Source organism: Leucopleurus acutus (assembly GCF_964270905.1).
Source record: "Leucopleurus acutus genome assembly, chromosome: 16".
In the NCBI taxonomy this organism is placed as follows: Eukaryota; Metazoa; Chordata; class Mammalia; order Artiodactyla; family Delphinidae; genus Leucopleurus; species Leucopleurus acutus.
This window is the reverse complement of record NC_139158.1, coordinates 66,050,199-66,064,715: the sequence shown is the minus strand read 5'-3', so window position 1 is coordinate 66,064,715 and position 14,517 is coordinate 66,050,199. Positions and strand designations below refer to the sequence as shown.

At 41.2% G+C, this 14,517-nt stretch overlaps 1 protein-coding gene across 1 annotated transcript in view; it reads right to left on the bottom strand.

The window, feature by feature from the left end:
- CTNNBL1 (catenin beta like 1) overlaps positions 1-7,160 on the bottom strand; it is a 169,881-nt gene extending 162,721 nt beyond the window's left edge. Inside the window, exon 1 of the mRNA XM_082856362.1 lies at positions 7,068-7,160. Coding sequence (XP_082712488.1) covers positions 7,068-7,097 — 30 coding nt within the window. The 5' untranslated portion in view covers positions 7,098-7,160. The remainder of the gene's footprint in view (positions 1-7,067) is intronic.
- Positions 7,161-14,517: the final 7,357 nt, after the last annotated feature.

The following is a 14,517-nucleotide window of genomic DNA, read 5'->3' as shown; positions in this document are numbered from 1 at the left end:
AATATTACTCAGCCATAAAGAGAAATGTAATTGAGTTATTTGTAGTGAGGTGGATGGACCTAGAGACTCTGTCATGCAGAGTGAAGTAAGTCAGAAAGAGAAAAACAAATACTGTATGCTAACACATATATATGGAATCTAAAAAAAAAAAAAAAGGTTCTGAAGAACCTAGGGGCAGGACAAGAATAAAGATGCAGACGAAGAGAATGGATTTGAGGACACAGGGAGGGGGAAGGGTAAGCTGGGACGAAGTGAGAGAGTGGCACGGACATATATACACTACCAAATGTAACATAGATAGCTAGTGGGAAGCCGCCGCATAGCACAGGGAGATCAGCTCGGTGCTTTGTGACCACCTAGAGGGGTGGGACAGGAAGGGTGGGAGGGAGACGCAAGAAGGAGGAGATATGGGGATATATGTATATGTATAGCTGATTCACTTTGTTATAAAGCAGAAACTAACACACCATTGTAAAGTAATTATACTCCAAGAAAGATGTTAAAAAAAAAAATGAGGCTCTAGAGGTCATCATACTAAGTGAAGTAAATCAAAGACAATACTATATGATATCACTTATATGTAGAATATAAAATATGATACAAATGAACTTATTTACAAAACAGAAACAGACTCACAGACATAGAAAACAAATTTATGGTTACCAAAGGGGAAAGGGTGTGGGGAAGGGATAAATAAGAAGTTTGGGATTAGCAGATACAAACTATTATATATAAAATAGATACACAACAAGGTCCTCTGTAGAGCACAGGGAAGGACAATTCAGTAACTGAGGTAACGGATTTGAATCCAACTTTCTTGAAGTCTAACATGAAAGCAAAGAGATACAAGCCAGCAAGCAGACAAGATATTAGAACAAAAGCTTTCCAAAAGAGCATATTTGAAGGCACATACTGGTTCATTCACTCAATCATTAAACAATGATTTATTAGGCATCAACTAGCAGAGAGACACTCTCTAGGTGCTGGTCCCTGCCTCTCAGTTCACTGCCTAGGGTGCAAGGGGGCACATAAATACAATGTATTTTGCGAGTATGAAAAGAACTCATCACGGGAAAAAGAGAAGATAAGGTTGCAAAGGGAGGAAGTGAACTTAAGAAAAAATGTCACTCAGAAGATGAAACAGAAAACACCCTGAAGTGGGAATATCAATAAGAATAGCAATTTATTTGTTACTTATAGTCCCACTAACAATAAGTAACTTCAGAAAGCACTAGTCTAAACTGTCATGCCAAAAGAGCCTATTTCATGATGCTGTAAAGTGACATCATGATTATGACAATATTCGCAGAGTTAGAGGTAAAATGGGGCTACCAAAGAATGAAAGATATATTTGAGCACAAGTGTCCAGGCTTCCAATAATGTTTCTTATACACACACCATCGACAAAAAAACAGAACAGAAAAGCTCAGTTATAAGCTACAACACAACCCTAAGAAAAAAAAGCAGATAATAAGAAGTACAAACAATAAACACATGCAAGGGAAAAATGCTTATTAAAGCAAATGAACTAACACTTTATATACCTACTATATTAATGAGAAAAAATTAAATTATGACAACTTGTGGTATCGAGATTGCAGTAAAATTGGAACACACACTATTGTTAGCACTGTAAACTGATAAAGGATTACCTCCACATGAGCACTGTGTATTGCCTGACATACCTGCAGCTGAGGCAACCCCATCATCTCCTGCCACTCTGCTCCATTCACTCAATGCTCTGAACATTTCACTCCCATGCTTTTGCTGTCACTAATCCTAGTCAAGAATGACTCTCCTCAGCCTCCTTCAGTACCCACAGAATTTCTATTCATTCATCAGGGCTGAGATTCCAATGTCATCTCCTTTTCCTCAATGACCAAACCAAATCCATTCCCAGCAATACATCCCCTCTCCAGGCACATCCAATCGTTCCTTCCATTGTACTCCCATAACACTTTATTCATACAGTTAGTTGTTGAAAGGTCTGTCTCGCTCCTTAACTATGAATTCTTTAAGGTCCAAGACCATATCTTAATCATTTTAGCCCATGCAATACTTCGCACAGGAGATGATGGCACGTGATGATTACTAACGACAGATGTGAGGGGAAAAATGCCACATGAATAAAGAAGTTCACTGCAATATTATCTCCAAGAACAAAATCTGGAAACCACCTAAGTACTCGATTATAGAGGAGCAATTTAGGGAAAAATGGTTGGTCTATCACTTGAGCAAAAAGTATGTAAACATTAAAAACAACATGAAGACTATGTAGAAACACAAAATATTTCTGGCAATGTTAAATTAAAGCACAGAACACAAAACAGTGTGTATACAATGGTTATAGCCATGCAAAATACATAAGGACTGTGGGAATATAAAAATATTTTATTGGATTAGGGTAGTAGTTTCCCTTTTCTTGAATACTTTAATACTATTCCTGTCAGATTATTGTCATTAAAATTTTTTACTTCAAAAGAAAGAAATAAGAAGGGAAAAGGAGAAAGATTATAGATTCCAATAAGCCCCTGCAATCCAAGGAAATGCTATATTACTGACTGATAGGTGACAAGAGGAGTGGGTGTCTGCAATATTGCCAAAACCACGGGTCCCTGACCCCAATCTGCCTCAAAGAGAATACTTCTCATGTCACAAAATAAGTCATTCCCAATGAGCCAAACTGCACTAAATGTGAATTCTTCATTGCAAAACTTCAAAGGTAAGAACTTTTTCCAGACATCTGTGGAATCAGTATTAATGAGAATGCCCTGGAGTTCATATACGTGCCTACGCAGCAGAAACTTCCCAGCCAAGGAACTGCTGGGCACACTTCTTGATGAGATGTCTAAGCCCGAAGGCATCAAAAAAGTACATTTCCATATTGGGAACATAACTGGTTTCCTCTTTAAGACTTTTTCCACCACCACCTGTCCACATTGTAATTCTCCTGTCTTTTCAAATGAATAGTTAACATATGTCAAGGATATAAGGCATATACTGAGGCACTTGCTGCCTAACTCTATTACTAGAAGAACCAATCTCAGCAGAAAATTGGAATCTTCCCACCAAGTTGCTCCAAAAGTGAAATTTAGAAGGCATCCAAAAAAACGTCAAATACTTTTAATAAACATTTTTGGCATTACATATTTTCTTTATTTACCTTAGTCTCTGAATTTTAGGAAAAGAAAGAACCAGAAGTCATATAGCTCAATCTCCTCATTTTACAGTGATTAAAAAAATGATGTACAGAGAAGGGAAGTGACTTATCCTGAATCACCCAGATAAATAATGATAAAGGTAGGATTAAAACTCAAATCTCCCAGATTTTCAGCCCCAATTCATTCTTCTGCATCAAGCTTTTCTTATCCCTTGAAATCTCTGGAGCTCTTCGCCTAAATAATCAGTATCACAGAATTTTAAAGCTAGAAGGGACCTCAGAGAAACTTACCTAATCCCCTCATTAGGCATATAAGGAAACTGAGGCCCAGAAAGATTAAGTGATTTGCTCTCAATATCTGAGATGGCAGGGGCAAAGTATAACTTAAGCTCAAAATACTGCGAACTAATGGCCATGAGAAGGGAGGTGAATGTCTCAGAGAAGATTTTAAGAGGAATGTAGATCATTCTAGACCAGGGGTGGGTCTCAAAGTGTGGTCCCTGGACCAGCAGCTTAAGCATCACCTGGAATCTTGTTAGAAATGCAAATTCTAAGGTCCCATGGGAGACTTACTGAATCAAACTCTGGGGGTGGGGATGTTCAAATCAGACCACCTTTGTCCCTGAGAAATGAACTTTAGTGGTCATATCGAGTCTACTTTGTAAATGACAAGTATAATCAAAAGCCCTTAAGATTTATGCATTCTTCTATACATATACCATACTTCAACTTTAAAAGTTTTTAAAATTGGAAAACTAGATTTGGGTATTCGGTTGGTTCCAGTTCTGGCTCTGCTCCTTACTGGCTGTTTCATCTTGGGCCGGTAACTGACCTCTCTAGCTTGAGTTTCCTTTTCTATAAAATAGGCATGCCACCTACCTCAAAGGGCATGCTGAGAATTAATGTAAGAACATATCTGAAAGCACTTTAGTTCAGCACAGCACAGTGGTTAGGAACTCCAACTCTGAGGCAGGCACTTTTTTGTACCTCAGTTCCCCCATCTGTACAACAGGGATTTAAAACAGTACCTTCTTCATAGGGTTGTTATAAGGATTTAGAGAAATGATGCAGGCATGCAATGCATCTTTCATATCTATAAAAAGTTAGTTTTCAAAGAGCTTTTGCGTCCATTAACTCAGGTAATCCTCATGACTTTCTACAAGAGGATGGGAGCATTTATTATGGACTAGGTTCTAGACTGTACCATCTTTTAGGAACAGGAAAAGTGGGCACTGATCTTACAGACAGAAAAGTGCGTGAGTAGCGCATGTGGGGAATGAACAGAGCTGGAAATAAGATCAGGATTCTGGTTTCGACTCTTGTCACTACCTTGGCCCACAACCTCAGGGACGTCCCTTACCGAAATGGAGTTCACTTTTCATTTATAAATATGTGGGCTGAATGAGGTTATCTGTAAGATTTCTCAAAATAAAATTCAAATTCCTTATCGTGGCCCACAGGAAGGCCTACATAGTCTGTCATCTGCCTACTTCTCCAACCTTATCGCTTATCATTCCCCTGCTCATTCACCAAGTTCCAGCTACATCAGTCCTCTTCCTGATCCTCTAACAGGCTGCACCAGCTTCTATTTTAACAACTCACAGCCTGTGTACCTGCTATTCATTCCCTCTGCCTTGATTATTCTGTGCTTTTCACGATTGGCTCCTTCTCAACCATCGGTCCTTTAATGTCCGTTCCTCAAAGTCCTTCCTAGACCATATTATCTAAAATAATAGGTCCTGTCTCCTGCTCCCAGCGGTTATCTTTAGCAGCTCTGTCCAATAAAAATATATTGAGGGCCACAAACAAGCCACATATGTAACTTTAAATTTTCTAGTAGCCACATTTAAAAAGTTTTTAAGAAGATGATATTAATTTTAGTAATTTTCTTTAAGCCAACATATCCTAAGTATTATCATTTCAGCATGGAATCAATATAAAAATTAATATATTTTACAGTCACTTTTTTCATACTAAATCTTGAAAATCCAGTGTGTATTTTACAGGTGTAGCGGATCTCAATTCTAACTAGCCACATTTCAAGTGTTCAAGAGTTAACATGTGACCAGTGGCTACCACACCAAACAGCACAGCTCTGTAGTATACCCTGTGTATCCTTCAAAGCACTTACCACGATCTGAATTTCTCATTTGTTTACTTTCTTATCTTGTTACTTCCCCACCAGATTATAAGCTCCACAAAAGCAAGAACCTTGTCTGTTTTGTTCAATGTTGTATGCTCAGTAGATGCAGTACATATTCAATAGATATTTGTTGAGCAAATGAATGAACCTCTTCTAGCTTTAATATTCTATGAGTCAGTGGGCTCATATGTAGGCCAAACAGGCATATAACCACTCATTCAACAACGCTCCTATTTCCTATTTTCTTCTTTCACATCCTATTACTGTCTTAAAAAGGAAATCACCTGGCTATATACCTCCCACTGCTTACAAGTTCTTTCCCACGATGTCTAGTTTCCAAGATCAGTTCTATGTATACCGGCTGAGGGAATTGCATGAATATAATTGCTAACGTTTTTCAAACGTTTACTCTTTGACAAGCATTGGGCTAAACACTTTATATTTCACAGCAACTTCAAAACAGACTTATATGATAGCTACTTCCTTGCCCCCATTTACAAGATGAGAAAACTGAGGCATAGAGAGGGTAAGTATTCTGCTCAAGGTTACAGTAGCCAGTTAGCAGCAAAACAGAGATTCCAAGCCATAGGGCTTCAGACTCATGGCTCTTAATCCCTTATTCTCTACTGCAGAGCTGTCCAATGGAAATGTAAGGCCTGCTATACATGTAACTTTAGTAGTGACACAAAAAGGCCAGCAGCTACATTAAAAAGTCAACAGAAATAGGTAAAACTTATTTTGAATATATTTTGTTTCACCCATTACCCATATATGATTAATATATGGGTAATGGGTGAAATATATAATTAATCACTATGATCAATAATCAAAGTAATCGACAGGATCATGTAATCAATATAAAAATTTTACTTTTTTAATACTGATTCTTCAAATTCCAGTGTGACTTGACACTTAGAGTACTTCTCAATTCAGACTAGTCCCATTTCAAGCGCTCGATAGCCATATGTGGCTAGTGGCTACCATACTGAACATTTAGGAAGTCAAAGGTGGGGGTAAAACGTTGAGCTGGGAGCCGAAAGATCTCATCTCTAATCCCAGCTCTTACTTGTTGAGTGACTTTGGACAAGTCCTTTCTACCTTCTGGGCCACTGTTTCCCCACAGGTACTCCGAGCAAGTGGGACAAGAAGAAGATTCCGAGGTACCCATCCCATGCTGGAATGTCAAACATCTGTCAATAACTGCAATTAACATGGGTCCGGCTTTCCACACTTTAAAATCAGCTTTCACATCCATTGGTTGATACAGTCCTGAAACAAACCTAATAGGTAGCTATTACTGTCTCCACTTTATACATACAAAAGCTGAGGCTCGAAGAGGGCGACAGGACTGGTCCCAAAGCCACAGAGCCGGTCAGTAGAGAAGCTGGGGCTCAAATGCAAGAAGGGCCAGTGCTCTCCCACCACGACCACCAACTCAATAACTGGAGAAGAGAGTTTAAGGGGGATGGTTGTGAAGATAGTTTGGGGCCTTCAGAATAGCTGAAGTGAGCCAGGCCCCAGGGCAGGGTGAGAAGGAGCCCAGCCTTTAGTTGAGAAGGGGCCCGGGCCTTGGGAAGAAATAAACTGAAAGAGCCCAGGAGAAATTCGAGGGAGTTACGTGAAATCAGAGGCTAGGACCCGGGTGACAGGAAACGTGAGGGGACCCGGGGCTGAGGTGGGAGAAAGTGAGATGAAGGGACTCTGGTCCTGCGACTCCTGCCCGGGTGAGAGGACGGTCCCCCCAGCCCTCCTCGTCCGTCATACCTGGTAGCTCAGAAGTTCGCCAACGTCCATGATTCCAGGTTCAGTCAACACCGTCTACTCTGATTCCCTGCACTCACGACCAAACCGCGGTCCCCACATGGGCGGCTCCAGCCACACGGCTGTAAAGCGCCTTGAGCAGGGGCCGCAGAGCCAATGAGGTAAAAGTGCTCGCGTCGCGCGAGCCGGCCACACTGCGGTAAACGTGTGGCTTTACGGCCACACTACCGTAAAGCGCGCTGCATTTGACAGCACTACTTCCTCCCGGAGCCTGAAGGGGGCGGGGAAAGGGGGCGGAGACTTGATGAGGTGGGGGCGGAGACTTGATGAGGTGGGTGCGGTGAGAGAAAAGGTGAAAAGAACTAAGGTTTATCGCGCGCCTCTGGCGTGCAGGGTGTTTCCCTTGCGCTCTCATAATCCATTCAGTGACTAGGCAGTTTTATCCCTCATTTTATCCTCAATTCGCAGATAAGGAAACTGAGGCATTGAACTGCACTGTCCAGTACTATACCCACTAACCACGTGTGGCTACTGAGGGCTTGAGCTATGGCTAGTCTGAATTAAAATGTGCTGTAATTGTAAATAAAATACCCATCGGATTTCTAAGACCTCTATTGATTACATGTTGAAATAATATTTGGGGTATATTGGGTCAAATAAAATATAAAATTAATTTCACCCATTTCTTTTTACTTTTTTAAATGTGGGTAGTAGAAAATGTAAGTTACACGTGTAGCTCCCTTTGTAGCTTCCATTGTATTTCTGTTGGACAGTGCTGGCTCACAAAATGTATTGTCCAAGTCCATATAACTATTACTGCCTTCAAAACTGTTGGTGATCACACTTCCCTGTCTGGACTTCTGTTTATTCATCTGTGCAAAGGCCAGAAACTGGATGATCTTGTTTCTACCCAATAGATGTAAAAAGATTTTCTGTAGGAGAAAGTTGCCCGTCATCGGAAGAGAACAATTCAGAGTGCATCTGAGCTCCTGGGATTTAAATAAGTCTCTGTCTTCAATGGGGGCTAAGCCTCTGCCTTAGCCCCCTTGGCCATTAGCCCCCTGTTTTACATGTTCATGATATTTGTGTTAGTCTGTTCAGGCTGCTATGAAAAAACTACACTGGCTGGCTTATAAACAACAGAAATTTATTTCTCACAGCTCTAGGGGCTGAGAAGTCCTAGATCAAGGCGCTGGCAGATTCCTTGTCTGGTGAGGGCCTGCTTTACTGTTCACAGACAATGCCTTCTCACTGTGTCCTCATATGGCAGAAGGGGGTGAGGGAGTTTTCTCCCACCTCTTATATAAAACCATTCATGAGGACTCTACCCTTAGGACCTACTCACCTCCCCAAAGCCTCACTTCCTAATACCATCACCTTGGGAGTTAGGATTTCAGTTTATGAATTTGGGGGGAACACAAACATTCAGACCATCATAATATTTATAATCATCTTCCCCCTCCCACCTCCACTGTCTCCAATGATAACAGAAATTACTTTTATTCCTCAAACTGCCAAATCCTCTCCTCTTCTGCCTAGCCACTAACCTCACACCTCGACCAACTCTTTCTCATCCTTCAGGTCTCAAATGTCACTTTCTTAGAGTAATCTTCCTCTACTCACCTTCGGTCCAAGTAAGGAAACTCTGCCCATTATTCTCTTTCCTAGCACCTCCTCTACTGAACATGTATCTCAATCTGTGCTTAACGGTTAATTACTTGTTTATTGACAGACTCATTTACTGGACATAGGCTCAATGAGAGCAGGAACTGTGTATGTCATGTTCAGCATTATATCCTACAACAAAAGCCCTAATACAGTGCCTGGTACAGGGGGAGGTTCCACAAATGGGCCTCATGGGTCACGGTAAGGAGATTGGATTTTCTGCTAAGAGGAAGATATTGAAAGGTTTTAAGCTGGGGAGTTTTGTGATTGGGTTTATGGTTTTTAAGAATCACCCATGCAATCTGCTTTGAACCAGGTTATTTGAGTGTCTTTTCCCCTCCTACTGAGCTGTGAGTGTAGACTGTGCCTCATTCAGGGAGGCAGGCTAGAGTACCAATGATGGGAGTATACCCTTTGGAACTGTGTACCCTTTAGAACTATGTCCTAGTTCTTGGTATCTGGAGCCAGCCTGTAAGACAGGCGTGCAAGATCCTACGGTTAAACTTTCAGGAAATTTGCGAGCCAATTGACATCAGGTTGGTTGCTTGAAATCTGCCATGGAGGGGGTATTTACATCATGGAAATCAACATATGCTACAAATCAGGGTTATTGGTTTTTCAGAGAGCTGGTTGTTAAACATTTACCAACACACCACTGATTATGATTCTAGCCAAAGTTCCACCACAACTGCCTGTGTGCCCTTGGGCAAGTTACTTTCTCTCTCTCCAAGTTGCAGTCTCCTCATATGTAAGGTGACTTACTCATTCATGCAACAAGTATTTACTGAGTGCCTACTCAATGCCAGACACAATTCTAGGCTCTGAGGATATCGAAGTTTATAAAGAGAAAAGTTCCTGCCCTCTTGGAACCCACACTCTAGTTGGGGAGAAGATGTTAATGAGGAAGATATTGTTATCATCTTCATTTTACAGATGTGGAAACAGAGGCAAGTGACTACGTGCCTGATTGCCTCCCCTGCAAAAGGAGATTCAACTGGATTTACATCATAAGATTATGGGGAATTTGTATGAGATGCTGCATGCAAAGCACTTAGCTTGGTGCCAGGCACAGAAAAATACTCAATCAATATTTGACCTTAATAATACGAGGAGTTGAGTGGGAATAGGGGGAGAGGGAGGGTGGAGAGGGGAAAAATGAGCTCAACCCTTATACCCTTTCCTTAGCAGGCATTCAGTCATGTCTGTGTGTTTGTAGATGCCAGGCCTTAAAATATACAATCATAAGGCAAAACCCTATGAGAACCAGGTTTGGGGAGCATCCTGCAATAAGGATAATGTAGTTGCCAGGGAAGGTTTCCCAGAGGAGGTGCCATTTGGACTGGGGTTTAAAGGATGAGAAGAGTTTGCCAATAGGACATGGGGAAAGACGGGGGATCTGGGCAGAAGAAACAGCATGAGCAAAGACAAGGAGCTGGACAGGGCATAGGGTGCGTGGAGGAAATGGTGGGAAGTAAGGCAGGAGAGGGTGGCTGGGGAAGATCATAGACTTGCCACACTTAGCACATAAAAATATGACATCCAGTTATGTCTGAATTTCAGTTAATGAAAATTTTTAGTATAAATATGTCCCGTGCAATATTTAGTAACATACTGAAAGCTTTTGGTTGCTTATCTGAAATCCAGATTTAGCTGGGCATCCTGTATTTTATCTAGCAATCCTCACCATGGAGGATCTTGAATACCACATTAAGATATTTCGATTTTATCTTGATGGGAAAGGTCTATTAATAATTCCTTGGGAACCTCCCCGGGGATGAAGCTTGGGGCCCTCATCCTTCAGGTCTCAGCTTAATGTCACCACATCACAGGCATCTTCGTTGACTATGAGATCTATGACAGTCCCTCCCGCCCCACAAGGTTCTCCATCAACATTCCTGACCATTATCTTCAGAACACTTGTGACCTGTGTTTCTCTATTTATTTTCTTTTCACTCAGTGAGGGTCTGTTTTCCCTTCCATATTCTAAGCTCCAGAAAGCCAATATTGCTGCATTGCTCACCATGGTAACCTTAGAACCTAACACAACACCTAGCACTCAACTGGCACTCCCTAAAGTTGTTGATTTAATAGATGAGCCAGGGAATCCCTGGCAGTCCAGTGGTTAGGACTCCGCGTTTCCACTGACGGGTGCCCAGTTTCGATCCTTGGTCAGGGAACTGAGATCCCGCGAGCTGCGTGGTGCAGCCAAAACAAAAAATAAACAAACAAACAAAAAATCAGAGGCTGAGAAGGAAGACTGTTCCCTTCCGATGACTAAACAGCTAATCTATATAATGGGCATTAATTTTAAAAATAGATAAGCCAATCAAGCTACTAACTGATTGATACATTCCTGGCAATAATATTATCAAATACCTTTAAATCCTCACCCCTCCTAACAAAATGCTATTCCAATTTTAAAGATGAGGAAGTGAAATTTCAGAAGAGCTTTGTTTATGCTAAGTGAGCTAAGTCAGACAGAAAAAAAAGAAATACCATGTGATTTCACTTATATGTGGACTCTAAAACAAAACAAAACAATGGAAATAGAGAACAGATTGATGGTTGCCTGAGGCAGAGGGTGGGGAGTGGGCAAAATGGGTGAAAGGGATCAAAAGGTATCCATTTCCAGTTATAAAATGAATTAGTCATGGGATAGTAATGTATAGCATGATGGCTATAATTAATAATACTGCATGCATATTTGAAAGTATCTATAAGAGTGGATCTTGAAAGTTCTCATCACAAGAATAAATAATTTTTATAACAAAGTATGATGATGGATGTTACCTGGACTCATTGTGGTGATCATTTTGCAACACATACAGATAATGAATCATTACACCGAATGCTAACATAATGTGATGTAAATTATGCCTGAAAAAAACTAAGGGAAAAAAAAGAAGAGCTATGTGCTATGCACCACGTAGTCCAAAAACATGTGATATTGATGATGATTTGAGAGTGGCATCCACGAGAGAGATTGCAGAAGGGCACCACCCTAGAGACCAACTGCTGGGCTGTAACCTTTTAAAAAAGATCTTACGTGGAAGAATTATCCCTTCTAGAAATTTTTAAATAGCTGTGGGCTGCCTAGTTTCCTTAAACTTCAAGCTTTAGATGCTCCAAGATGTAATCAGAGTCGCTTCTTCCATCTTTCATTGCCCCAGTAAATTATTCGTGGGAACAGGCTTTAAGAAAATATCTTCAGAAAAATGCTCATAAAGTATATTTATCACCAATATCGAGCTCCTACGCTGTCACCACGGACTGATCGGAAACACATGACAGTGCCGAAGAAATCCAGGCTCCTCCATTTAGGCACTGATTGAGGAGGGGAAGAGTTGCAGGGTAGGCAGTGGAAAGGGAGATATATTTTTCTGGAGAGCAGAATGCAATTATGCAATTTCCGGGGTTCAAGAGGAGTCCCTGTTCCCTCTGCCTCTCACTCCCCAAATCCAGGTCTCCAGGTCCTCTCTAATGTTTTTAAATAGTGAAAACTGAAATGTAGAGTGTTTAGTTACTTGCCCACAGTCGTAGTATAAGTAATTGGCAATATTCCAATCCAAGCCTGTCTGGCTATGCACTACACAGTAGGGATTTGGGCTCAGCTAACCTTTCAAACAGTACTGACACTTATGATCCAGGCACAGCTGATTATTGAATGCTGAAGAGTAATTATCTCTTCCAGCAGGCACTGGTCTCAATTAGACACAAGGAGAATTTACGTTCTTAGATACACCGTGAGCCAAGTAAGAACTCAATAGTCCGGGATATGCAATGAAAAGGAATTATATGGGTTTTTTTTTTTTGAAGTATGATAATAGAATTGAACTACACTGTCCTAATCTTTTAAAGATACATACTGAAATCCATGTATGAAATAATATTATGATTGGAATTTGCTTCAAAATTATCCAAGGTGGGATAGGTGTGGGTGTGGGTAGAAGCATGGATGAGAGGGTTATTGGTGAGTTGATAATTGTTGAAGCTGGGTGATGGGTGCATGGGAGCTCATTTTATTACTCTCCTGGCAACAGAATGTTGGCAGCAGTTCCAGGCACAATAACATCAAAAAGAATAAAAAGGATTATCTTTTCCTGAGGCTTTCTCTTAGGAGGGAAGGAGAAGGAAGAAAGGATGCCGGTAGGGACCAACTTCGTCTATTGCACAAAAAAGATTCTCCAATCAAGTATGTAGGGCTGGAAAAGCCATGAATGCCAGTACTCACAATGGTTCCTAAGAATGTAATGAGTCTCATAAACACTTAATTCTGAGGGGATCCCCTCATCAATGCCCCACACAAATGAGCCTCATGAGTCACACCTTCCACGGAGGCTTTCATAATAAGGGCTGGAGGGAATTCTTTCTGCGGTCACTATTAGGGGGTCAGTGAAAGGACATTGGTCAAGACCACTTCTAGCTTAGGAAGTAAGCAAACTCTTTGCCAGCGAGCTGAAGCAGCTGTTTATTACCCAGCCTTAGCACTAAGGATGTGGATTAGTTATCTATTGCTGTGTAACACGTTACCTAAAAATGTCGTGGCTTAAAACAACGAACATTAATTATCTCACACAGTTTGTGTGGATCAGGAATTTTGGAAGCAGCTTAGCAGGACAGTCAAGGTCTCTCTTGAGATTAAAGTCAGGAGGTCAGTCACTTCCGAGAAGGGTCAGTCACATGCCCAGCAGGTTGATGCTGCCTGATGGCCAGAGACCTCCATTCCCTACCACGTGAATCTATTTGGCCACCCAAGTGTTCTCCTACCATGATGGCTGGTGTCCCCCAGAGCAAGTGATCCAAGAGAGATCAAGGTGGAAGCCACAATGTTTTTTTGTGACCTAGTCTCAGAAGTCATAGTTCATCATTTCTGCAATATCCTGTGGGTTGCACGAGTCAGAACTATTCTTCGTGGGAGGGGACTACACAGGGCATGGATGCCAGGAAGCGAGACTCATTGGGTCCATCTTGGAAGTGGAGACTCCAATGTCAGTCAAGCTTTCAGATGATGCATCTCACATCTTCACTGCAACCTCATGAGACGTGGGGCGCCAGAATTGTCCATCTAATCTGGTCCTAAGTTCCTCATCCACAGAAAGAGTGAGATAATAAGTGCTTTGGTATTTTAGCCTCCTGAGTTTTTCAGTAATTTGCTATGCAGAAATAGATACACAAAACTGAAGCAGGTCAGGTGCCAAAGAGTGACATTCCCAGCATTGACTGCCACTGTGACCTATTGATAAACTGAGCATCTGATTAATACTCATTAGACTCCCCAAACCATTCCTGGCAGATATCAATGAAGGCAGAGAATGGCCCCGCACCCCAGGTCTACTGGAGGGGCAGCTGCTAAGTTTACAACTTCTCTTAGAAGATCACAATGCACGTTAGTATATTAAAAGCTCCAAGCAAGTCTTGCAGGGGAAAACCTGTTTAACTGTTTTACTCAATGTTTTCCAAGACTATTTGACTACAGAAACCATTTTTCATGGAACATCTGTGGAAACACACCTTAAGAAAAACTGCTCTATGTCAACCTCCTCAGAAGTTTCAGAAAATCCTCCACTCAGAGTGAAATCTCAAATTTTTACTTTGAAAAATAACTATGCATATCCATATATATATTTAGTCCCTCAGACTCTAAGCCCTATTAGATATGCTGGGACACGCCCCTTCTCTGAATCTTACATGAAAAAGATGCAAAGGCTTTGTGACGTTAATGATGATGCTCTCTGAGTAGTAGGCTATGAGTGGCTTTAATTTTCTCCTTTTGGTTTACTTCTATTTT